At 36.6% G+C, this 27,689-nt stretch overlaps 3 protein-coding genes across 3 annotated transcripts in view; 2 read left to right on the top strand and 1 right to left on the bottom strand.

Moving 5' to 3' along the window:
• Positions 1-337: 337 nt before the first annotated feature.
• LOC113808978 (uncharacterized) lies at positions 338-14,970 on the bottom strand. Its single transcript, XM_027360462.2, has 8 exons — positions 14,743-14,970; positions 10,185-10,319; positions 9,809-9,903; positions 9,187-9,355; positions 8,837-8,987; positions 7,959-8,080; positions 6,617-6,985; positions 338-5,751 (listed from the first exon to the last, which is right to left on the bottom strand). The coding sequence occupies exons 1-8, from the start codon at positions 14,932-14,934 to the stop codon at positions 5,662-5,664; spliced, it is 1,323 nt and encodes a 440-aa protein (XP_027216263.1). The 5' UTR covers positions 14,935-14,970; the 3' UTR covers positions 338-5,661.
• A 548-nt stretch (positions 14,971-15,518) lies between these two features.
• On the top strand, positions 15,519-21,313 carry RpL37a (ribosomal protein L37a). The gene is made up of 4 exons (XM_027360461.2): positions 15,519-15,615; positions 19,740-19,875; positions 20,991-21,075; positions 21,234-21,313. Exons 1-4 carry the CDS (start codon positions 15,613-15,615, stop codon positions 21,286-21,288), a joined length of 279 nt encoding a protein of 92 aa, XP_027216262.1. The 5' UTR covers positions 15,519-15,612; the 3' UTR covers positions 21,289-21,313.
• Positions 21,314-21,447: 134 nt separating this feature from the next.
• Positions 21,448-27,689, top strand: part of LOC113808961 (protein bric-a-brac 1-like) — a gene marked incomplete in the record, with an annotated part of 26,576 nt that continues 20,334 nt past the window's right edge. Inside the window, 5 exon segments of the mRNA XM_070139685.1 lie at positions 21,448-21,848; positions 24,120-24,212; positions 24,459-24,548; positions 26,805-26,906; positions 27,166-27,689. Of these exon segments, the coding sequence (XP_069995786.1) occupies positions 21,777-21,848; positions 24,120-24,212; positions 24,459-24,548; positions 26,805-26,906; positions 27,166-27,689 (881 nt within the window).

Genomic DNA, 27,689 nt, shown 5'->3' with positions numbered 1-27,689 from the left:
AGAAGGTCCGGAAACAAAAGCTGAAGGAAGAAAATGGTTAATGGTTAAAATAAATGTGCTAAACATCTAAGGTCATATTGCACTATAGGAAGGTATAGTAAAGGGGGATGTCAGGTGATAGTTGCTATGTGTCAACTATCTAGAGAAGTGAAGGAAGAAAAGACCATGCAAAATTAGTCGAGTCGAGGGCTGAGGCCCTAGACGGGAGATCCCTGCATTGGGTCTCAGTCTCCGTTTCCTAAGCCCCCCACGGCAACAACGGGCAAGGGATTGGGGGGGATTTTGCATGTAAAAATCTAGGATTCATTCTAAACACTGACTTCAAATTAAATTCTCATTATTTCACAAATTTTATTTTCCCATAATACAACCATGGAAATGGCAGTTCATTGTAACAGACAATGAGGTAAGTAAAACACTTTTCAGTCAAACCTGTAATTTTTATATATATACTGCATATTATCTTATAAATTTATAGTTATACATATTTATACTCTGATGCATTTCCATAGATTTTTTTCCATATTTCTTTGCTCTGCTGTCCCAGTAAGTACCAATGTCAAATAAAAATCTTATCTATTACCTAAAAAAGTTACTGCATCTCCTGTATTCCAATAATGCATTCCTTCCTTCCCTATTTACGTATTGTTGGCTCTCTTTATTACACCTGGCATACAGTCCACAGGATACAACATAAAGGGTATAGGGACTTCTTCAGGCAACTGTACAGAAATATCTGTAGCTAAACGGCCACACAGAGGTACACATCCACCACTGTGGACTGACTAGCAATATGACCTTTAAATGCACTGAATCAAGACAATACTGCATTATGCACAGATTATGCAGCATAATGATAGGGGTCTTTCTTTGTTCACGGATATTAGTATGACTCACTTTTTAAAAACCATGTGATGATGATAAGGTGTGTAGGCTTAATATTTATTACATAATTTTTATCAAAATGCAAACTTCAATTTCTAAAAAATAGACATCATAATTTCTTGAAGACTCATAATGATGGAAGGACATGCAGGTTTCATATTCATTTGATGATTTTCTTATTAATATGAATTTTATTTTATTCTATTTTTTGGTTACAAATAAACTGTAAGTGCAAGTAACTCTGGATATAATCAGTAAAATATCATTTCTAAGACAATAACACCAAAAAGAAAATCATACAAAATAATAAATAAAATTTTCCAACTAATATACAGAAAAGGACAATTCACCTTTCCTCAAAGCATAGACAAAGATAATCACAAGTTTGTTGATAACTAGAAAAATATATATATACACACATATGTACAAGCACACACACACATCTACAATATATAAAACTCTCTGCAACTTACCAATGGCAAGTTACACTGGAGTCAAACTAGTAAGAAATGGGGGAGGAAAAAAAAACATTCCTTAGTTCTCCTAAAACACATTTCACAAAAGTATTGTGTATTGATCAACAATAAATCATGAAAATTTTTCCATATATCAAAGTAAGTAGTTGCAGCTGAAGACTGCCATCCTAAAATGGCTAGGTTCGGGACAAGATTTTCATTTCACAATCAAAACATTGTTTCATATGCAGATTTTCCCTTGGTGCATGTGACATCTCTTTCAACTTAGTCAATGTCATCATTTGAAGGCTTCCTGGCATTTGGATAAAGGAAGAGGGAGAGGAGAGAGTAAGAGGAAGAACCATAGAGGAGGAAGGACAAAAGGAAAAGGTAGAGGAGGGAAGAGAGTAGGAGGAAGGACAAAAGAAGGTAGAAGAGCAAAACAAGAAGACAAGAGAAAAGAAAAATGGAGAAAAAGAGGCAACAGATAAACAGAGAGAGAGAGGGGAAAAATGAAAAAGAGTAGGTTTATGACACTAAATAATCAGCGTGGGGCTGACTAATGAAAGGAAACGGCCTTTTTCATAAGTTGGAGTGATGCCCTATTCAACAGAATATAATTCCAAATGGCTGTAAACTGCTTCTTTTTCAAACCTTTGTCCTTTACCTTTTCAGAAAAAGGAAAATTATCTGATTATTTCATGTGCAAACCCATACATATATAATCATACAAACACACGCACAAGCAGCAGATGTGCACAAACATTACACCATATGTGTTGAGTAGCAAGTAACCTGCCCTGCTCACTCTCTGCCTTATCGCAGGTGCATTTAGGCTTTAAAGGGCCTATGTGAAGTAACAACTGAAATTTTTTAAAAGGGAGAAGTAGCTCGCAAACCATCTCTCTAATATGAGTAAAAAAGGAAATCTGAAAATAATTCCCCAAAATTTATTTATTTAGATTTTCCGAAGTCAAGTTATATTTTCCCACGAAAATCCGGAACCCGGATGTGTGACGTCAATTTAAGAACACGATTACAACATTCTTTGCATTCAATACATGGCGGACTCACTACAAGACTACAGCAGCAGTGAAATCAGTGAAGTTTCATCGGATTATTCCAATGAGGACATTGGTACAACTTCTTCAAAGGGTGCCTATGTCTTCAAAGAGTTGGAAGAGGAGGAATATCAAGGGTTAATGGTTGCTGGACCGTACATGCACGAGCCCGATGCTGTGGATGTCGTGGAAGTTGTGCCAAACCAGCCAGACATGGAGTGGCGTTGAGACCCGAAGAGATTGAATGAATGGTAATTTTCTAAATTATTTTTTATATAACGAACGTGTGATCCCGCTTCTGTATGGTACAAAATTTTTGCAGGCTGAGCTATCTCTTGTCTGCACCAGTGGCGCAGGCCTACATCCATTCGCGAGTGGAAGGGCATCGGTATTTATTTATGTTGTGCTTTTTGGCGTGTACCTACCCTACCTCTGTGTAGTAATACAACTGTACATCGCCATGTACATCAATCCATACTGGATCAGACATCAGCTGATGATAGCATTCTCGAGAAAGTAAAAAAGAGCATGTTCCTATTCCTGTTTTGTTAACATGTGCCAGATGATGTCAGTTTTTACCAGCTATTATTTAGATGAACTAGTAGGAGGCCTATGATGTACTGCAATGAAGATTACATGCAGACTTGCAATACACTCGGCACACTGTGTCGTACCCACGCAATGAATGTTTGCTACACCACCAAACAAACTCTTTCAGAATTTGTTTTGCGCTGTTTGTGATCTTGACAAATTTAAATTGGAAATGACCTACCGTTTTGCAAATCCCATGTCATAAGCCATTCTGTTCACAAAGCAACTGGGCTTGAAGTGTTTCAGGCAAAGTATGCTGGTTGGCACAGGTTGAAAGTTGCTCCGCTTGGCATGCACAAAACGTGTCCACTTCCTTGCTCTGTTGTGGTCTTTTGGCCATTCAAATAGCTGGTGACATGAATGGGAACAATGAATTGCTACACAATGCCGCAGCATCCTTTGTTACAAACTTTAATAGCTTGAAACAATTCCGAGATATCCTTGACTCGTGGTGCACTGTGTGTATCACACTATTCAACAAGATTCTCCATGTTTCTGGGAATTGCCGAAGACCGCCGAGTTTTGGATCCATTTCTAAGGGCGTTGCTATGGGATTTTGGGGGATACCAGAGGGTCTCTTTGAATTTTTTTTTTGCATGAATAGACTTAACATACATTATTAAACAATGTACGATAATTACTTCACATATGCCCTTTAATCCTTAAAAAGGAAAAATCATGGAGACAATCTTATTTCCATGCTATAAAAAGGGCTAAAGAGCATTCCAGTAATATTTCAACTTAATTTAATATCTAATTTTTCTAACCTTTGGTATTCAAATCCTTGGAACAATTCCTGCCACAAGTTTCATAATTATATAAAAATATGGACATAATCCTAGGAAACAAATAAGCCCCAGAAAACTGGTTTCTGTAAAACAACTCCTAGCATAATACCTACTTTCCTACCATTCAGTTCATCCATTGGTTACCTACCTATTTCTTTGAATATCAGGTAATTTATCTCCCAGTGGTTCTTGGAGCAGACAGCCTAAATACAACATTTCTCCCATGTTTTCAACCAAACATATCATTTTCACTTAACAGTCTTGACTAAAACACTCCATAAACACACAAAGTAACTAAAGATCTGGCAGCTTTTACATTACCAGCATGTAATATAACACACAGTCATCCATGTAAAATAACATATAAAATCTTTCCTCTCACAATTTCCGATACCCATAACATCAATTGTCTTGAAATAATATATATAAATAATACAAATTATTCCTAAAAGTAAATACAATACATTCTATCTGTCATGGATATGTTGCAGTTATGTAAGATGGCATGATATTAGACAAAGACATACTTGCAATAGTTTTGCCAATGGTAATGTTAATTCTGTCTGTAAAGGTACAAAGGTACTCATCTAGGTCTGTAGTCTTCAAATTGCTTCACTTGTTTGAAAGGATGCACTTCTTAACATTATGTGGCTTGCAAACATAAAAACTGGCCTTTTGAACAAGAAGATATGCACAAAGCACTAAGTCATGGCATTGGTTACAACATACCTAATATCTTGCAGGTTTCCTAAAGAGCTCAAGGGATTATGATGATACAGACCCTGCAACCTAAATTCTGTTTCCAAAATTTCATCCATGTTTATAAGTTAGTCATTTTTCCAAAATGTTTAGATGAGAAGTTAAGTTTGTATGTTCTTGAATTCATAATCATAATAAAAAAAAATATATAGTCTCCTTTTCCTAAAAACAAGAAAACCTTCAAGGAAAATCAGACAAAAATGAGCATTTATCATGGTGTGCAGCTCCACGCCTGAGCAATTGTCCAGTACGTGGTGGCACACACGAGATCTCATCCCAATAATCAGGACGTAAACTCATGACATTTGTTAAAATTGTGCCAGGCCCGACCCAATGAATTTTCATAAATACAGACGCAGAAATAAAGGCATATCTGTCTATATATCTGATAGATATGCATTTAACTATCTATTTGCCAAGTTGATATGCATATCTAGACTGATAAATATGCATTTATTTCTTTGAGTATGCATGTCAAGTATACGAATATTCTTTGGGTCAGGCTTCACACAATTCTAACAAACCGGCAGATAATCAGCCATCACCTATGACTTTTCTCCATGGTGTAATATATCATCTATTGCCACTGGGTTAAAGGTAAATCCTTAAGCAGGAAACAACAACAAAAAAAAAAAAGCCTGAAATCTCTTGACCAAGCATCATTTCTATAATTTTCTGACTATATGTAATGCTCACTGTATTACCATTATATAAAAGGATAGAATAATGCAGAATCACAATAAACCTTCTTTGAGAGGGTTTAACTCCTTGCCTGGAAGATCCGTCATAGAGGAGTTGCAGGATTTTAAAATGCCGATGTCAGGAAAGTTTAAAATCATGACTTTATCATATAAATACTCAATTGTCAGAATTATATAACAGACCAAGAAAACAAAGAAATATATTAGCTGCACCTTCACATGACCAGACATTGTCATTCACAGTTTTCAAGAATATACCTGTACACAAGTTTACAAATCACAAAAAAAATAAACGCATTCATAAAAAATACAAGACCACACCAACACTGAACACTCTTTATAAAATTGGTAAAATTATCACAATAATCACTTCAAATACATAAAGATTTAGAGAGAGGAAGACAACAGATGCTCCCCTATTTCAACCATTTTTCAGCTTGAGCGTACGTTTGAGGAGCCAGTTGAGGCCTCGGTGCACGCCAGACAGGGATTTCACCTCCACCTCACAGACCTGAAGCAGGAAGGAAAGGTTTAAAGACAAATACCTGAATGTCAAATTTTACTAAAAATAAATAATAAAACAATAACTGCAATATGACAAGAGGAATATGTAGTTATGTTTAATAACAAACACTGTTAATAATAAATAATATCAAACACATAATAATATCATAATTTATTTCAATTTGAAAATAAAACCATCAAAAAACTAATTAGTATTATAAAAAATATGACAATTAAGAAAATAAAAACACCCATAACATCGAATTACTGATCATAAAATGGTTAACGCTAGATATTCAAAGGCCGTGCATAACACAAAAAAGGAAATTAGCAACTCCCACAAGATGGCAATGTTTGGTGCTTTCTGTAGGCATGGGAAAGACATATTTCTTTGGTCTAAATTCGAACATGATTATTTCTGCTAAACCTGTTCCGATTTGGATATTGAAAACATGAAGAATTTGTATACTTTGATCAATATTATATTTGACAATTAATGATTAAAGGCTTTTAATAATATACAAACTACAGATTACTATACACAGTGGGCCCCCTGTAAAAATTAGTATTTAAAGCCATAAAGACCAACATAATTATCATGAAACGAATGATGCCTTCATCATAATTTCAGATATGTTTTCCATTTTGGCTATACTACATATCCATTTCTGTTATAGCATAGTGAGAAGGATTTACTTTTACTTTCATCCCCTTACAATCAACACAATCCTATATCCATAATCCATAAACTAAAGACAAAACAAACATCAAATACTAACCACAAACAAACCACACAACAACAATACACATCCATACCCTAAGTCAAATCCAAATCCTCATTCCTAACAAACACTTAAGGGAAATTCACATACCGCCCATGGCAGATCCAGCTTGCTGAGGACAGGGTATAACATGGCAGGACGGTGACGCTTCTGTGTGGCGGGGTCGTGACAGGAACCTGCATCTTTGGTCGTATTTGTTGGGCGGTGCTGTGGGACATCACATGAATCCAAGTCCCGCGCCAGGGTGGCTGGGTCATCCATGTGCGCTAGAAGGACAAGCACAGGTGGGGCCAGGTCTGGGGGAATGGTTCGCATCATTGCCTCCAACTCCAAGACGTCAATGCTGTGGATGCCGTCCCTGCAGCCGTTCTGGCTACTACAGTGCGAAGCCCCATCACCTGATTCACAGTTGCAGGAGGCATCCATGTAGCAGATCAAGCCATCAACACGTGTCACAACCTAAAAGGATAAATGTAAAGGTAAACAGATCAAAAATTTAAAAGTTGGAGTCACTTAGGAGGAAAGAACTCTTTGCTGAAACTTCTGACTTTCATATGTAGTTTGCAGAAAATTTAATAATTTGCAAAAGTAGGAGACAACATACAATTTTGTCATATGAAATTACTCCCTTTTAACTGAGGAAAAGCAAATGTTCCTGTACATTGCAAGGATAGATTAGACATACTACTTGACACAAACTATATGACAAACTATAGTAAATGGTATACTGTAATTCCAAGTTCCCTATACATCAATAATATCAAAAGTGGTTAATATCCACAACATGAATATTAAACATTCCTCACTCTACCCCCACACAAAATTCTATGGAATACCAGCCATATTAGGATTAGTGCCTCTATAGCATACTGCATAGCATAGCATACCACGTGGTCCACATCTATACCGCATGGTCGGTTACGGTCACCATGTGCTACCCATGTGTAGCCACACTTCACCCAGGTCACGCTGGTGCCCACCCTACCGCACCTCGTTACCTTCGACACACCACGAGCCAAGGGGTATATAAGGTCACCAGGCTGACCCAAGGACCTCATTCTCTCATTCTCAAACACCTCAACAAGCTGGCCCTTGACCCGGGAGTGACCGCTCACCCACGGTCGACCGTACAGCCGCATGTCCGGTGGCTCGGCCTAGCTCTACACTCAGCACCGAGTGCCAGCATCCATAGTGTTCTTCTATCTTATATCGTGTTCTCTTCAATAAAGTGTGAAGCTAATCAGTGTATCACTAGCCGCCACCAGTAATTCAAACTACACTATATAGATGGCCGTTAAGTACCTTTTATAGCTTCCCTGCATAAAAAACAACACATGATAATAAAAACAAAGAAAAAAAATATATGAAAAATATATATAAACTACATATGAAAAAAATCTACACTTTACTTAATCAAGTGAAAGACAATCACCTCAGCCACGTCAGGATGGAAAGTCGTTCCTTTTGGTCCCTCCACAAGCAGCCTAGGTCGAGCTCTCCGTACAGTCAACAAGTTCATTAAATGGTGTGCGTACTTCACGGTCACACCTCCACCTGTTGACACAGACAGTTTTTTAATTTTTCAGAATATAAGGATAACAGTAGCAGTTGCAGCAAAAGAAAAGCAGGCATAAGAGAAATTGAAATTATGAAAAAGATGAGCAAAGAGTAAAAGTGTGTGTGAGTATGGAGTATTACCAGCACAAAAATAAGAGGAAGAGAGAAGAAAGCACACGACAACTAACCAGGTTAAGAGTAGGATAAAGAACAGTGAGAATAAGATGAAAATGAACTGCAGGGAAGCAGAGGTACCAGGATTAGTTGCAAGAATATGATGATTAAAAGTTTTACAATTCCAAGCAGCAGGGATGGTAGAACTAGTCACTTGTCAACCATGTCTTAATCCACAGACAACAGGTGATGTCCAATCATGTTAAAACAAATGGACACAGACACCAGGTGACCATTCATCAGGTCCTGAGAACTAAACCATCTCCTAGTCACATGAATGTACACCTGCTCTTGTACGTGTCCATCACCCAAAAATTAAAACAAATGGACATAGACACCAGGTGACCATTCATCAGGTCCTGAGAACTAAACCATCTCCTAGTCACATGAATGTACACCTGCTCTTGTACGTGTCCATCACCCAAAAATCTTGGTTCAATATAAACTGTGTTGATATGGAGGGCTATCTTCAGTATTACGACCTAAAACCAATCAACATTTATAGTATTTTCTCCAATGCAGCTCTGGTACACAGTGACACATTTGTAAATGTAATCAACAAAATATCATTGCACTTACCAACACCTCCTGGTTTCCCCTTCACTAATCCTACAGTGTCAAAAGTCGAGTCCTTTGAAGCAATGAAGCTTAAAGCCAGCTTTTTTGAAACTCTTGTCTCTGGGGTCCCGAAGAGGAGAAATGTCGGTGCTCCTTCACCCTTTGAGAATGGCTGAAACAGGCAGCTTTATTAAACAATCATTACATGATCTGACACTGCCTACTTTTCTCTCTCGTTTAATAAAACTTAATGATATTCTCCATTTTTGCTTATTTTCCTCCTAGAGCACCTCAAAAACACTCTGATTCATTTATAAAAAATTTAACACACCCTAACTATCACTCACTCACACACCCTGTATCCCACTTACATCTGATGGAGAATGCGGCTGGGAAGTGATAAACATACTAAAGAAGCTTTCAAGCAACTCATTAAAGCTTGTAGTTGGTGTTGGCGTTACCATCTTGGAGAGCAAATTTCCAATGTCCAGGTCTTCGTGATTCTCATTGATGTATGAGTCTGGATCAAGAATCTCGTATCTAGTGGAGGACGAGAAAGAAAGATTAGGTTGCATCTAAATAATGCTATTTTTCCAAATTAACTGTTGGAAGTTATATCAAGATAGTCTTGTATTTGTCGTATATTGTTACTTTTTTAAATGTTACACATGAAATAATTAAAAACTAACAAGTACAATAAAATAATTCTAGAAAGATTTAGCATTTCCACTGAAAACAAGTTGGCCTTGGGGTCTCAAAAGAAAAGGAAATAAAGCCAACTGATAAACTGTACAAAGAGCATTCTGAAATCTTTTAGGGCTCAGACTGTAGCAATTCCCTATGTATGTGGGCAAAAAATTAAAATCTATTCTTCATTAGTACATGCATTAATAAAATTATTTCCAATCCCACAGAGTAAACCTGCCCACTGGTCATTACGTATAAGTATGACGCAACAAAAGACGTAGATGACAAAACAAATTTAATACTCACAGCAACCTATTGTTCACCAGCAGGGGGTCACGTACTAACATGTCTGCATTTGGGCAGGGTGAAATATTGGGCCCAATTAGACCTAAGTTTACTACCTGCAAAAAATAAATTCACAGCATGCAAATGAAAAAAAAATTAAAATGCTAAAAGCTGCAAAACTATGGCAAATGAGAAACACACACACACCAATCCATCTACATAGCACTCTTTTCTGTTTGTTTATTTCAACACTCAGTCCCTCATTGTCAATAGATAAAAGAAAAGAGATAAATATATATAAAGGACCAAATCAACAACCTGACTAGGCCTACCCAGCTTACAAAAATAAGAGGAGACTCGGAAAACCCCAAAATGGCTTGTCCCTAGGGCCCCTTACCTTGGCTCGGATCCACAACTTGTTCCTCCACATTAACTGGTCTCGGGTGATCTCCCAACCGGCCCGACAGGTGAGAGCCATTGCCCTTGTGTCCCGCAGGCTTAGGAGAGAAATTACTTCCATGCATACTGGGGACTGTAAAGAGATACAAAATGAAGCCTTCAAGGATTGGAAGACTTGATTCCACCACACTCTTGCTCTTTGATGCTATAGCTTATTGTAAATACTCAATAACATATGAGTGTTATTACTGCTGCATTGTCATATCTTTTAAAACAACTCCTTCGTGTACCGTTATGCAGGCTTTATCTACTCACAGAACTCAGTTATTATAATAAATGTACAAATATGAAACAGCATTATTGTTTTGTTTGGGAAAGGAAGGAAAAGATATCAGATGGCGATCTTTTAAAATATTGTAATTTTTTCATTTCGGGCTCTGAGACACTTATGTGTCCAATAACTTCATTATTTTTGAGCTGTGGTTCAAGTATATAGAAGATAAGTTCCTTAGAATCACTCGCTCTATTGTTTGCATATATTATTTTTTGTCTAAAATAAGGCTTGCAGAAAATTTACCTGTACATGTATATCTATGAATATATGTACACGTATGTGTTTATGTATACGTATAAGTATATATATATGTGTGTGTGTGTTTTTATGTATGTATGAATGTATGTATTTATGTATGTATATATGTATGAATGAATGTATGTATGAATGAATGTATGAATGTATGAATGTATGTATGAATGTATATATGTATGAATGTATATATGTATGAATGTATATATGTATGAATGTATATATGTATAAATGTATGTATGAATGTATGTACAAATGTATGAATGTATGTACAAATGTATGAATATACATATGTATGAATGAATGTATGTATTAATGTATATATGTATGAATGTATATATGAATATATGTATGAATGTATGTATGAATATATGAATAAATGTATGTATGTAAGTATGAATGTATGTATGAATGTATATATGTATGAATGTATGTATGAATATATGAATAAATGTATGTATGTATGTATGTATGTATGTATGTATGTATGTATGTATGTATGTATGTATGTATGTATGAATGTATGTATGAATGTATGTATGAATGTATGTATGGATGTATGGATGTATGTATGAATGTATGTGTCTATGAATATATATGTATGTATGCATATGAATGTATGTATATATATGGAAATATATATGTGTATATGTATATATGTATATGTATGTATATGCATGTATATGTATGTATATATGCATGTATATGTGTATGTATACATATGTATATATGCATGATATGTATATGTATTTATATGTATATGTATGCATATAAAATAATAACATAAACAAAAATTATAACAGCAACAATAATAGTAGACTAATAATAATAACAATGGCAGTACTAACAATAATGCTATTCATAATAATAAAAGTTATCATAATAACAGTAATAACAATGATAATAATAATAATACTAATAACAATCAAAATAATTCTAATAATAATACTGTGCTACATTAATAGTTATAATAATAATAATTATAATAACAATATCTATAATAATAATAATAATAATAATAATAATAATAATAATAATAATAATAATAATAATAATAATAATAATAATAATAATAATAACAACAATAATAACAATAATAATAATGATAATAATAACAATGGTAATAATAACAATAATATACTATGATAATAATAGTAATAATAGTAATGGTAATAATAGTAATAATAGTAATGGTAATAATAGTAATAATAGTAATGGTAATAATAGTAATAATAGTAATGGTAATAATAGTAATAATAGTAATGGTAATAATAGTAATAATAGTAATGGTAATAATAGTAGTTATATAGGCTACAGACAAACAGAGACTGACATACAGATAGACAGAGATAGATAGATAGACACAGAGACTGACATACAGATAGACAGAGATAGATAGATGATAGATAGACATAGATAGATAGATAGACAGACACAGAGATGCATAGATTGATAGACACAGAAATAGATAAATAAGATAGATATATAGTTAGATAGACAAAAGATCCATAGATTCATAGACACAGAAACAGATGGATAGATAGACAGATAGACAGACAGGCAGACACAGAGATAGATAGATATACAGACAGGCAGACACAGAGATAGATAGATATACAGACAGGCAGACACAGAGATAGATAGATAGATAGATAGATACAGAGATAGATAGATAGATAGATACAGAGATAGATAGATAGATAGATACAGAGATACAGAGATAGATAGATAGATAGATAGATTGACACAGAAATAGATAGATAGATAGATATACTAAAGACATAGGGACAGATAGAAAGATAGACACAGAGACAGACAGAAAGAGACACACGTCTTGATTGACAGACAGACACAGAAATAGATAGACAAACAGACAGACAGAGAGACACAGAAATAGATAGACAAACAGACAGACAGAGAGAGAGAGAGAGAGAGAGAGAGAGAGAGAGAGAGAGAGAGAGAGAGAGAGAGAGAGAGAGAGAGAGAGAGAGAGAGAGAGAGAAAGAAAGAGAGAGAGAGAGAGAGAGACAGAGAGAGAGAGAGAGAGAGAGAGACATAGAGAGAGAGAGAGAGACATAGATAGATAGACAGAGATTGATAAATAGACAGACACAAAATGATAGAGAGATAGACACATAAAGATAGATAGAAAAATACACACAGAGATAGATAGATAGACAGATAGACAGAGATAGATAGATAGATAGATAGACAGAGACTGATAAACATGCAGCCACAGAAATTGATAGAGATAGACAAATATAGATAGATAGACAAATAGACACAGAGATAGATAGATAGACAAATAGACACAGAGATAGATAGATAGACAAATAGACACAGAGACAGATAGATAGACAAATAGACACAGAGACAGATAGATAGACAAATAGACACAGAGATAGATAGATAGACAGAGATAGATAGATAGATAGATAGATAGATAGACAGACTGACACAGAGATACATAGATAGGCAGACACAGGAATAGATAGATAGATAGATAGATAGACACAGGAATAGATAGATAGATAGATACTTAGACACAGAAATAGATAGATAGATAGATACTTAGACACAGAAATAGATAGATAGATAGATAGATAGATAGATAGACATAAAGATAGAGAGACAGATAGATAGACAAAGAGACAGATAGATTGACAGACAGACAGGCACAGAGACTGACAGACAGATGGGCACAAAGACTGATTGATAGAAAGACAGATATAGACAGATGCAAAGATATGTTGGCAGAAGAAAGACAGACAGATAGAATGACTGATAGATATATCAGACAGACAGATACATAGGCCTATATGGATAAGAAGATAAGTGAATTCACTGATATAAAAATAGTAAGGCAGATTGATATATAGACAATGCTAGACATATAACCAGATACATTGAAAAATAGACAGATAGGTAAACACAGCCAGGTATACAGAGAGAGAGAGAGAGAGAGAGAGAGAGAGAGAGAGAGAGAGAGAGAGAGAGAGAGAGAGAGAGAGAGAGAGAGAGAGAGAGAGAGAGAGAGAGAGAGAGAGAGAGAGAGAGAGAGAGAGAGAGAGATAAGGATATATTGATAGATTGATAGGCTGATAGATAGATAAATGGATACTTAAGTATAGGAATAAATATATATAGATATATATAGACAAATACAGATACATAGATATACAGATACATATTGCAGAAATATGGATAGATAGATAGACATTTATAAACATTCAAACTTGTGAAAACTGAAAGATTGACAAGTAGATAGATAAGATAGGCAGACAGATTGACTGACATAATTATGAAATTCTACAGTTCTGCAAGCTCTCACTATTTCATCACTTTATATACTATAAGAATTTTGACTTTATATCAGCTTTATATATACAACATATATAGTCATTACCTTTTCTATCCCTTTTAAACAGGTCATGGCAAAAAAGGTTATAAAATCCACAATCTAAAAAATATATATAAATTTTACCAACACCTCCAATGAAGTCCACAAAACCATATTTCAATCTAACATCAGTATTCATATTAGAAAAATTCCATTTAAAATGCCTTAATATGATAGTGATACCAAGGGAAGAGGGGAAATCTCTGGGGTTCCTTGGTTACCACACTTGACAACCGATAAACAAAGTAAAACAAAAACAAAAAAACACTGATAAGCTTTATCGGTCGAATTTCCGTTTGCAATACTGCCCTAACGATTGTCTGTTACTTGCTTACGACGACGTAATATCGAACATTTATAGAGAAAAATATAGAAAATTAATAGCAAGAAAATTGTCTTTGTTTACGTTCTGATCCAACCTTGTAGTTCATTTTTTATATTATCAACTCTAATTAATACAACATACACGGATTTTTTAACAAATACAACTTAGACATTAAAATAAACAACATGCCAACCTGATGAATTAAACAACACTAAAAACAGGACGAAATTTGTTGAAATACTCACAGGCAAGTCGAAAAAACCGAATGGTCTGTCCTCTGTATATTTTGGCTCTGTCTGCGTGTAATAATCGTCTTCTGGTATGATGTCGACGCAAGATTCTCTCTTATAGAGGACTATAGACATCTTAAATTTTGTTGGTATGGCAAAGCAGGGTAGAAAAGTCTTTTTTTGTTGACACTTCTGTTGTTGCACCATAGATAACACATTGCAGGGATCACGAATGTTATGGGCTGATGTTATGGTCGTAGAGTAATTAAACTTAGAATTCTGTTCTTGTATATTAAAAGAATATTTTTGAATAATCATCTACGTATTTCTATATCGATCGTTTACATATAAGATGTGTTATTTCACATACCTTTCAAGGGATTGTGAATATAAAAGTTTATATTACCAAAAATTTTATCAAGATCAAGAACGTCTTTTAAAAACTCTTCAAAATCGCTCGCCATAAAAGCTAATTGAGGTGAAGAATGAAAACTTTTAGTGCCTGTTGAGACATTCTGATATAGAAAATGACATTATCCGTGTAAAAGAATGCCATAAATGATAGAAAAAGCAAAACAAAAAAATCATACGAATGCCTCTCACAGTGACGTCATTATAAATCAGTGACGTCACAAAATATTATCCTTATCTACTTGCAAAATAAAGCATAACACCAATCAAAAACTTAAACCAACATCCACAAATAAATATAACTAAAATCTACATATCTTCAGATAGTAAGAAACAGACAATACGTCCCGAAATAAAATATTAACGTTTCAAAGCAAGCGTTCCGTCGTATCCCTTCCGTGACGTCAGGGCGCGTTGGTGACGTCACAAGTCGCAAAGCATTGTGGGATCAGTCTTTCTGGTCGCGGAAACAACATGGTGAGTGAGCGCTCCTTTCGTCTCCGGAATTATGTGTGAATTTTAACCCCATGGCGAGGAGCTGGAAGGCTTTTCGAGGCTCGGACTGTGAAGCAGGGGGAATGAATGGCAAGGAGGAGAAGGAGAAGCGGCGTTTTCGTCGTGAAATGAGCGAGAAATGAGGTAGACTTGTGACGGGTCGAGGAAACGTGGGTTGTTTTGTCGCCGATCACATGGTGTGTTGGGAGGCGGCGAGGGAGAGACCGGGGGGGAAAAGGGCCTTATTTAGCCGAAATTACCCCTGGGACGATTAATTACAGGCAGAGGAGGTTACGTTAGTCTCTGTAATTTCGGGATATTCCATCTTAAAACTCGTACAGAAGCGAGGAAATGGTCGAAACTCTAGCGAAAGAACGTGGTCGCCGTGTATTTTGATGCTGTAGGAATACGCGATTTTAAATGATTTGCGAAGTTGTCGGGGATTGTTTAAGCGGATGAATAAATATCTTGCGTTTTCTATCTTGATACGCGAGGTTACATCAACATCTAATAAGTAGAAGGGCAGAAATGTGTAAAAGTTAGTTTTTTTTTTTTCCAAGAGTATAGGCCTAAGTTTATGAAATCAGAATTGTAAACAAAGTATCTTATATTTTACGAGACAGTGCATAGACTTTAAAGTTGACGAAGATGCTGTAGCATCGTAATTCGGTTCCATTGGATTGCGTCCAGGATTAAAGGCGTGTATTTTTGTCGTTTTGTTTAGAAAACTGCAGTATAAAGCACGAGGTTTACTGTATGTGAAATATTAGTCAATTATCTAAAGTAAGTCTGCATCTTAGAACTCGCTAAATTTTGCTATCGAACAAAAATTGCTAGTCAAGGTGAAACAAGTTGCTGAAATAAAAATTGTATCATTTCAAAAACTTGCCCAGGAACTGTTGGATGTTGCTACGATATATTATGGCTCTTTCTAGCTGGTCAATGTGGTTTGCAATCCTGGCAGGGGTATTAGGCTGAAAGTAAATAAATGCCCCAATGTATCCTTACCATTTCATGATATGATGCTTTGCCTTTTGTCCTTGTCGTTATAGTTGTCAGGTAAATGTTACTGAAAGGGACACACAAATAGTGGGAAATGAACTCCGCCTTCTTATTGAGCATAGTCATACACTGCTTCAGCCTCATACTTCGCTAGTGTTAAGTGTACGGCTGCCATATATGATTCCTTGCAGTTAGGCACATGGCAAACATGCATGTGTGTACACACACTTTATTTCCAGGTAGTAAGTACTAACCAAACCTAATCTTGAGTTTTATCGTGAGATCACAAGTATTCTAACCCTTCACTAGTTTTGCAGTTACAAGATAGCTTCACTAAAGTAGGCTGCAAATTGTAGCTCTTTGTGCATTTCATTATGTACTTTGGTCTTATTTTAGTCTCCTATCATTGCCAGATTTTTTAATTTTCTTGTTTGGCATAATGCCAAAAGTAGTATGCAATAAAATTGTGTGGATGGAAGTGCCCAAGAATACATTCAAGTTTCTTTATTTACTCTGTAATATATTTATTTTCTGAATATAAACCATGTTATAAGAATGAGAAGCCTCTGATAAAATGTCTTTTAAAAGCAGTTTAGGATAGCATCAGCCAAAACTTCTATCAAGAAGTCCTAGAATTTCACTTGCAAATATTCCCATGCTGACCTTAATGATCAGCTTTGCAAATAACCAAGCAGAATGTAATTTGCTTTGTTTCACATTCAAGGAGTTTTTGTGCCACTAAGATCAGTCATCTATGCAAGTAAGATAAACAGGGCTTTTCCTGAGCCTTGCGTTTATACTGTCTTAGGGAAATGTGTATTCGTGAGATTTTGCTCTTTATTTCATACTTGGAGCAGACAAAATAGGTCTTCGCCTATTTGTACACACAATTAACATAGATGTCGCTTAATATTTGTAGATAAAGTTATCAGAGCTTAGGGTAATTCTTTACAGTAGACAAGCATTTGCCAGAGACTGACCCTCAATTCCTCATCACACTAATTCTAAGTTGCCTTCTAAGCTGAACCTTAGGAGCTCCAAATGGATTTAAGCTCTAAGCAATGCTTTCTGTGATCTTTCAATTGTGACATTACCATTCTTGTATGCCACCTTACAGTAAACACTTGAAATGTTTAGATTTAATAACTCACCCTTGCAAGGTTAGTGACTATTATTGATGCAGTGTAAACAAATTTCAGAACTTTTTGTTCACGAATGGATTATAAAAGCAATGGTAATTATTACCAAGAGCAACGCACCCTCCAGACTCTCTCAAAACCAGGGTATCATACGAACCCAAACACCCAACTTAACTTTTCTAGCTTCTATTTATTCCCTAGACAAGCCCCCCTGTACCCCCCATTTATTATCACTTCATGCCACCCTATAGAAAACGGTCATTAAGAACTCTGGCTGTGTGAGGGTGTTGTGGACTTGGTCTGAGTGGTGATATGCAGCTGACATTTTCATGGCTTACTGATAGATATGAGGCCGTTGCAGCTATACTATTGTTTATTCTATTTCTCTCGCTCTATAAGATGGCATTGTCCATTTCCCTCTATTATTGTCACTCCCGGAAACCTATAACCAAGTGATAAGCAAAAAGTTTAATAATTTAATTTCACTGGACATGGAATCCTTTTCATTCTCAAAGGCTTGAGCTACTATGACACATCTGACCAGTGGTACACACATAAGCTAGTATTACTGTATAATTAACTAAATTTTGATAGTGTACCAGTGTTACCACTATGGCAAGTGATACAAATGTGACAGATCCCAGGCTATATAATTTATTAAAATTAGTAACTATTTGCCTTTGTCATGGTGAAAAACTGTAGTTTTGCAGACTTGAACTAAACTGCAGATTGAAATAGACTATCGGGGTTGTCAGTACATTCATATCCTCAAAACATGACCATTGTATACAGTTGCATATTCATTCATAAATAAGGAAGCAATTAAATTATACGTATACTTCTGTTTGTTTGGAACTAAATTTTACCTTCGATTTCTTGTTTGTAATTGGATGTGCAAAACAGTGTGCTCTAACAAAGGGAGTGTACTTGTGATTTGTTTCTATTCAGGATATATAGAATTGGTGTTAGTTCACTGTAGGTGTTAATCCAAGTATGGTAGGTAATGAGGTAAATTTTATATATGTAACTTTTTAAATTATTAAACCATGCAAGTTGTATGCACTTGTCACATCTACATACAATGCTTTAAACTTTGTCAGCTAGAACAGCAACACCTGAGAAGAATTTGGTTATACAGTACAGCAGATTCTCTCGTAAACTAGGAAAGCTTGATTATCAAGGTAGAAGTTATGAACGTGTAGAAAGACCAAAGAGGTAATAGCCAGAAAACATGTAGTGGCTTGGGATGAGATGTACACACATGTTATGATCAATATATTAATTTGATTCTCAACACTTATTACTTAGTCACTAAAGAGTCGTCATTACTAGTATTCCCTATCCTGCCTGTTTACTGTATTTCTTGATTTTTGTAAATTATCTTTTAATGCTAGTAGTTCTATTTGAGAACCTTGATAATTATAATGCCCTGATTTTGAAATTGATAGCATTAGTTTAATTTAAAAAACTACAGTGAACTATATTTTCCTTGTTGAAAATAGTGGGAGGGTAAAGCCAGTCACTTGTAAAGTTTGTGAATCTACATCCCCAGCTTAAGACCAGTGATCGCCACAAAGAACCCATCCAAGTTCCGTCTTACTGTACATAGGAAATATTTATTAGCCTTTGTTTGAGGGGGAGGGGGGGAGACTAGTGTTTTTGTGGTCCTGTTCTGAATTTCCATGAATCTATTCTAAGGCAAAGCACACATTTTACCTTCGCTAGACAATGTAAATGCACTTCAAGTTAACTGATAATACCTGTACTTCCGTTGAGCAGTAGGGGTGGTTTTTGACAGCAGAATCATAAATTTGTTAAATGTTGAAAATAAATTGTCTTTGCTTTAACTTTCTTTAGAACACTAAGCTAACCCCACACTATCCTAACCCCCCTCCCCCCGAACAGTGATTCTAAATTTGCTCTGTAAATGTGCAGCTACCAATTCTTTTCTTTCTTTCCCTACAGACGAAGGGTACATCGTCCTTCGGAAAGCGGAACAATAAGACGCACACTTTGTGCCGTCGATGTGGGAAGTCTTCTTACCACATTCAGAAGAAGCAGTGTGCGCAATGCGGCTACCCCAAGAAGAAGCTTAGGCGCTGTAAGTTTGGCTGGGTCTCGGTTTCCACCATTCACATTTACCCTCTTACCCAAATTTTATCCTCTCCGTTTTGTATTCTCTTCCCCCTCTCATATTTTCCCCTTGGCGCATCCGAGGTTCGGTAGCTTGTGTCTTTTTGTCCGCCCGCATTCTTCCCTTTGCCTGCCATTTCCGCGGCGCTCAAGTCCGAGGGTTGCCGTCGTACCCTGGCAGCCCAGCTGTCTACAATGTCCTATTTCAATCTCTAGAGATTGCGCAAAATGAACAGGTAACAATGACAAGTGTTGTCAGTTGCGATTAAGCCTGAGAATCGAGCGCCGCGGCCACACTACTTATCCCATTTCTATTAGGTATACTAATCCTCTTGTTTTATCCTAACCTTTTATTCCGTCATACCCCCTTCCTTTCCTGCCTTGTTCGCTCTTTACCTTACCTTGTCCCTTTTTTTGTCCTTTTCCACTTTCGTCTTCTCTACCCCGCTGGCTCTTCCGTTTCACCCAACCCTTCTTACCCTACTTTGCAGCTTTTTCACCTGCGCTTATTCGACATCTTTATTCTCTTACCGCTACCGTGCCTATATTTTCGTCCTTGCTATGTACCTCGCCTATTCCTCTCAAAGGCTCGGTTCCACTCTCCTTGCCTTCCATTCTTCCTACTATGCTCCACATTCGACATTTATTCTCCATTTCTCTATTCTTCTCTTATTTCTCCTTGTCTTTGTCTCCATTTGTTTATTCTCCATCTCGCTCCCTTTATCCATAACCTATCCGACTTACGCAAAATGTGTATATTGCCTGTATTATGCGATATAGAATGTTTAAAAATTCTCGGTGTCGATTGCATAAAGTTTATTTTTCCATGAATGAGCCACCCGAGTTTGGTACTCGGAGACTGCCGTGTTTTATAGTATAGTATGGATTAACCATGTCATTTGATATTGGTCTGCGAAATCCATGTCAACTTCCTGCATCGGAATCGCAGCGCCAAATAAGTTATTCATTACTGAGTGGTCGAGATGGCAGGAGCCCTTGGCAGATGTTGCATTAATGTCAGCTTTATTTACACCCTTACGCGCATATTATTGGGCCGCTGTTGATAATTGCATTTCTTTGCAGACAATTGGTCCATCAAGGCCATCCGCAGGAAGACGACCGGCACCGGCCGTCTCCGCTACCTCAAGGTTGTACGCAGGCGCTTCAAGTGAGTGTTCATGGCTCATTTCCCGGGCTTGGGTTGTGGTTACTTTATTTACATATATTACTTGTTTGTTAATAGTTGTTTATGAAGTTTATTAGTTTATGAAGTTTCTAAGTCGTTCCGAGGACACGCTGTAACATGCTTCTTTTTTTCTTCCTCAGGAATGGCTTCCGTGAGGGCAAGGCCCCAACGAAGAAGATTCGTACCAACAAATAGTTTAATCAATAAAGATGGTTAAATATTTGGTGTTTTTATTCAACCATTAAATGTCAATCACGGTATTATCGCATACACGCTCAAAAATGCAGACAATTGCGCTCGCCAGAACGCGCCTATCTTGTAACACAAACCTTAAAGCCACAATCGTCATCATTGAGAAAACATGACCTAAAAAACCCAGGCTATATAAAACCAGCGATATCCATCTCCCCCGCACATCGCTACCTCTCCCTTCCCCTTTCCCTAGGCCTATTGACAGTAGTTACCCCTCCAATTTCCCGTTTTCTGTGACGTCCCGGCGAGAGAAAGAAAACGCGAGAATCGATTGTTTTGATCCTCACCTGATAGATGGCAGCAGGAATGACCTCCACGAACACTCGCTCTGTTTACCCCAAGATGTCACCCTCCATTATGGATTAACGTCATCTCTCTCGCACAAGGTTAGCGCCCGCCAGCCCGCCACGACTCGGAAAGAGAGATGCACCATGGCCACTGATAGCAGCGGCCCCGCAGGAGACGGTATACGGGAGGGAAGGACAGCGGGAATGGTGGTAGCTGTACGTGGATGTTTGTTTATGTTGTCACGAAATCCTTTTTGTTCCCGTCCTTGATGGGGGGAGGCCTGGGCAGGGGGCGGGGGCGGGAGGGGGGCAGGGAGAGAAGAGGAAAAGGGTTCAGGGGCACGAAGGACTTAGCAAGCTGGTGATTGGGGATAGTGAGGAAGGAAGGATATGCAGGACAGAGGTGGTGACGAGAGGGGGAGGGGTCCCGCCGCGCTAATTAGGGGGCTTACCTCTGGCCCGGAAGGGGGGAGGGCAGTGGGTAGGTCTAAAGGTGCTAGGGTGAAATGAGTGTATGTATATATCCCTTTCCTTGAAATGTCCAAGATAACCTTTGAGAGTTGGTGAGAAGCTTTTGTTATGCAGGGAAGCCTTTGTGTTAGAGGTATTGCATTTGCAATGTGGTTATTTCCTGCTGGATTTTGCCCATCTAATGTGAAGAAATTCAATAGTGAAAACAGTGAAAATGTGACATTAAATACAATGCTTTTGGTTGAATAGAAAAATGTATGGTCCCTATGTTGGCTCTGTCTTCGTGGCACATGCAAAACGACCTTATTGCATTTACAGTATACGAGTTACTTGTTGATACATTTGAAATATTGATATCCGTTTAAACAATTTTGAAATGGTTAGCCTAGCATATGGAGTATTAAAAGTGCTAAGTGGTATGTAGTGTGTATTTCGCGGTATTTGGTTAGCCAAATACCGAAGTATGTGCAGTCTGCGATTATAGTTTAAAGACAACTTATTTCAGTTGTGAGGCATATGTATATATTTTAGTCGAGAAAAAATTAAAAACTGTATATTCTTTATTATTTAATGAGTAAAAGGCAATTGTCTAGATTTGTCAAGTAAATTGTAAAACTATGGTAGTGGCCCTACCAAAGACCCAAAGTAATTTTTAATTGTAGAAAATGTATAATTACAGGCATGACCATTGTATACCAGACTGCACAAAAGGATGATTTAATGGCCACGGTGCATAGCTCTGACACTATTGCTAGTCCAAGCCTGGTTTCGCTGAATATAAATGCACAGGGTTGTATTCCTTTGCAAGAATGCATAAGCCACAGTAAATTTTTTTTTTTTTTTTTTTCTGTATCTACTATATTAAAATCTTATGAAAACAAACTGCTGAAAGCTTTCATTTTGATATAGTATTAAACCTCTATAAAGTTAGTGTGCAGAAAACTATATATAAATACAGGTTAAACAATAGTATTACTAACTAAAATGCAAATTTAAAGATGAATCATAATAAATAAACCATGGCCTTGTATTACCATTAAGAGCTAATTAATGCAAATTAAATGTTTTTCTTAATCTACACATTAATTGAAATCCATTTCAACAAGTGGGTTTACTTATGAGGTGCTGAAGTACAGACACTTCTCTCTGTCAGTTACTTACTCCAGAATTTAGTATGCTAATGACTTTATCTATCAGTACAGTGATTTTTAAATGTTTTTTTTCCCATAAGTTAATAAGTTATAATATCAGTTGGAAAGTTATAATATTTAAAGAAAGTGAGCATAATATCGAAAGAAGAAAAGCATAGATAACCAGTAAAGTTGAATACACATTTGGTCTGTGCAAATAGAAATTTAAACAAGGACATATTTGAGTCGGTAGCTTTTATTTTTTCATAGAAAACATTTTATTTTAGATGTAATTAAAATACTCCTTTATATGCATTCTAGTAGTATTACATATACTTACTATAGGAGATATCATATTGATAGTATTTGCAGTACAGAACTAGAGTGAGGGAATGTAGATATTTATTACAATCACCACTGTTCATAGGGTAAATGAAAGCAAAGTGATCTTAGTTACATTGTCTGCTTGAAGTCCTGTATCAGAGCAACTGATAGTGATGTTCACTTAATGTAAATGAATTACTGAAACCCTGAAAGGTTTTCTTCACTAAATGTTATCATTAGGGTTTCATAAGTTCATAAGATTATTTGGGTTTCTTTAGTGCATAATACACCTGTTCAATTTATATGTAATATAGTCGGGCTTTCTGAAGTACTGTACCTGATACAGTTGTGCTTTCTGAAGTACATAGAATATACTAATGGGCTTAACACCTGGTTTTTAAGTCAGTTTAGATCACCTCTTCTCATAGCGATTTTAGAAAAACAAGGATGATTTTTTTTTGTTTTTTACTACCTTAAGTTCAGCCGATATACTGATGATACAAAGGTGACTTGATATATTAAACAAAGTGCATGTTTATGTAAATCTGGACTCCATTTTCAGGGTTTGGGCAGGATGAACCAAGACCAGTTTCTGCTGAAGTGGAACAACCACCAGAATAATTTTGTCGAAGTGTTTAGCTTTTTACGTACGCAGGTGAGCCAGGATGGGGGGGACTAATAACCGAACTACCAAACATTAGTAGATGTTGGTGTAATTTATATTGCTTTCAAAAATTCAGTTGATTCACTTCTTGGTGGAAATGTATTATTTTTCTTAAATGTAATACATTTAGTTATGAGTCAGTTATGTGTTATTTTCATTTAACTTGAATTTGTTTTTCCTTTTATGTACTTACTCTAGCATTTAATTACGTTCAGTCTTAATGACTCCTTTTATCAGGATGCTTTTGTCGACGTTACCCTTGCCTGCGACGGGAAGACATTTTCAGCTCACAAGGTTGTCCTCTCTGCGTGTTCGCCATATTTCCAGGTAAGCTCAGGGTTACATAGAAATTGATTCGGATTTTTTTCACGGACTTCATTACCTGTTTTTCTTTATATTGTCTTTTTCTTCTTTTTCTCCATTTCTCCTTTCCCACTTCTTATTCCTCCATCCTCCTCCTCCTCCTCCTCCTCCTCCTCCTCCTCTTTCCTCCTCCTTCCTCCTTCTTCCTCCTCCTCCCTCCTCCTCCTTCCTTGTCTTCCTCTTCTTCTTCTTCTTCCTCCTCCTCCTCCTCCTCCTTCCTTGTCTTCCTCTTCTTCTTCTTCTTCCTCCTCCTCCTCCTCCTCCTCCTCCTCCTCCTCCTCCTCCTCCTCCTCCCCCTCCTCCTCCTCCACCTCCTCCTCCTCCTCCTCCTCCTCATATCTTCCGACTGAGATTTTGTATTTCATTCATTTATTGGTACATTCATATTTTTCCCTTCTACAGTTTTTTTGTTTTTTTTTTCCACATTACAACTGTATTTTTTATTGAGATCTGTTCATATGTTCCATCTTTTTGCTTTTGCTTCCATTAATTAATGTACTTTGTACAGATTAGATATTAAGTAACAATCTTTTGGAAGGTGTCAGGCATCTGTGACATTACCTTGCATAGAAGCCACAAGAAGGGAAGGTACACATTTAGGGTTAACCATTTGGTGGAATAGACACGAGTATCAAAGAGGAAACTCATTTTTTTCTTTATTGTCTTTCTTTTTTATATTTATATATATATGTATATATTATCTCTTTCTCTTTCCGTTTCTTCTTTTCTGTTTTTACATTTTTACATTTTCCTATCCATTTTCATTTTCTCTATTGTTTTTGATCTCTACTTCTTCTGCTGTTCTCCTGTCTCCTTCTGTTCCTATACTTCTTCCATTTCTTGTTCAAGTTCCCCTCTCCTCTTCTTACTCTTCCTCCTCTTCTTCTTCTTCTTCCTCCTCCTCCTCCTCCTCCTCTTCCTCTTCTTCCTCCTCCTCCTCCTCCTCCTCCTCCTCCTCCTCCTCCTCCTCCTCCTCCTCCTCCTCCTCCTCCTCCTCCTCCTTCTTTTACTTCCTCTTTGTTAATATCTTGATCATATGACTTTTACATATGTGTAGATGAGAATGTAAGATTTGATTGTTAAAAAGAAGTATTGGAAAAAACGAAGTCCTTTCTAAAAGAGTTTCTCATTTTAAAGTGGAGTCGTTATTACATAATAGGAGAACCCCTAGAACAGAGGTTCCCAAATTAGGGTTAGGCTACATGTAAGGATTATCAAGAGACGCATAACTTACTGTTAATATTTAGCTATTGCTTCACTTATATTTGATGGGGATATATGTTTATCAGTTTTAGGATCATGTTGAAGTTTAAGATTATTAACTTCAGTTATTAACTTCAATTTACATCACATTCTTTTATAAGTCAAGACAGAAATGATAGTTGAAGGTGTTTGCTATTAGTGATCCAAGGCTATAAGAAGATTACAGTTAATCAAAGTTTGGAAACCACAGGTGTAGGAAGTACAATGTATACTATCAGCCGGTTTGTTAAAATTGTGCGAGGACTGACCCAGTTAAGATTTATATATAGGGACATGCATTTACACAAAAATAAAGGCACATCTATCAGTCTAGACATGCATATTTACCCGATAGATAGATAGATAGATAGATAGATAGATAGATAGATAGATAGATAGATAGATAGATAGATAGATAGATAGATAGATAGATAGATAGATAGATAGATAGATAGATAGATAGATAGATAGATAGATAGATAGATAGATAGATAGATAGATAGATAGATAGATAGATAGATAGATAGATAGATAGATAGATAGATAAAAGTATGTTTGTCAGATTGATAGACAGATATGTATTTGTTTCTGTGAATATATATGTCCATATATATGAATATTTAGTGTGTCCGGCTTCCCACAATTTTAACTAACTGGCTAATATGTCCATTCTTCGGGAAGCTAAGCAGGCAACTCCCCCCTTTCCCTCAAGTACACTATTTTGACAAATAGCTATTTCATTCTAATTACCTGACTCTCGATATTTGTGCTTACATATTTATAGATCTTAAAAACATGTATACAATAATATTATTACTTTTTATCAGAATTTGTCTCCTTACACCATATTATTATCATTTTTCAAAAGTGACTTGACATATTGTAGGATGTCAGAAAATGAAATTAGGTCCCTGGAATTGGACAGACAGTAGTATATAACAATGTCAGTACATCTATTATTTTCCATCTTTGTTGCAGACACTCTTTCAGACTAACCCTTGCAAGCACCCTATTGTGTTCCTCAAGGATGTCAAGGGACAGGAGCTGGAGGCTCTTATAGAATTTATTTATAAAGGAGAAGTGAGTAATGGGTGTCTTCAAGTTTTTCAGAGTCATCTTACTGATTCTATGTACTGTGGAATGATATGTATCTTTTTGTTATTATTTGTGAAAGTATTGTTTTGATATGGTAACAGTTATGTCATATTGTGTAAGGTTATTTTAAGAAACATGAGAATCCAAGTAGTAACCACAGCACTAATATCTAAAATAAAGAGAAGTGTGGGGAAGAAGCTAAATCTGATTGGAATCATCTTATAGACCTCACTCTCTTTTCCAGGTGAGTGTATCACAGTCTGAACTAGCTTCTCTGATAAGTACAGCTGAAAATTTAAAGATAAAAGGTCTAGCAGAACCAGAGAGACCAACAGAAAAGACTGTTAAAAGAATAGCTTCCCCTCCCAGACCTCAGCCCCCTCCCCTTCCCCCCCAGCCAGCCCCTGCCACGCCAGTAGGGGTGACGCAACATCACCAGGTGTCAAAATACCCTCAATCTAGTCCTGTTGCTAAGCGGAAAAAAACAGAACAGTTTAATGTACAGAGTAGTTATGTTGGTGTTAGAGAGAACCAGGAGGAGGTTGTGACTGTTGAAGCGGGCAATGGCGAGAACTTGAGCCTCCGCGGTGAAAACCTGAGCCTCCGTGGCGAAAACCTAAGCATCCGCGGAGATCACCCAGCCCCACAGGTCGTGTTAGTGCCCTCCCATGAGCCTGCGCACCAACCCGAAGTCGCGCCCCATACGCCACAGCCTTATGCTAGTCACCACGGTCCCATCGCTGCGTCGGAGGGGGTCCTGTACTCGGT

Source organism: Penaeus vannamei, chromosome 3 (genome assembly GCF_042767895.1).
Source record: "Penaeus vannamei isolate JL-2024 chromosome 3, ASM4276789v1, whole genome shotgun sequence".
In the NCBI taxonomy this organism is placed as follows: Eukaryota; Metazoa; Arthropoda; class Malacostraca; order Decapoda; family Penaeidae; genus Penaeus; species Penaeus vannamei.
This window is presented reverse-complemented; position numbering and strand designations above follow the sequence as displayed.

Bases quoted from the DNA above. Each gene is read 5' to 3' on its own strand.
- LOC113808978 (XM_027360462.2), bottom strand. From the start codon at position 14,934: ATGGTGCAACAACAGAAGTGTCAACAAAAAAAGACTTTTCTACCCTGC. The intron at 6,986-7,958 runs GTGATTGTCTTT...TTATCCTTTTAG, and splicing joins TCCATCCTGACGTGGCTGAG to GTTGTGACACGTGTTGATGG. The intron at 5,752-6,616 runs GTATGTGAATTT...TTCCTGCTTCAG, and splicing joins AGCTGGATCTGCCATGGGCG to GTCTGTGAGGTGGAGGTGAA.
- RpL37a (XM_027360461.2), top strand. The intron at 19,876-20,990 runs GTAAGTTTGGCT...ATTTCTTTGCAG, and splicing joins CAAGAAGAAGCTTAGGCGCT to ACAATTGGTCCATCAAGGCC. The intron at 21,076-21,233 runs GTGAGTGTTCAT...TTTCTTCCTCAG, and splicing joins GTTGTACGCAGGCGCTTCAA to GAATGGCTTCCGTGAGGGCA.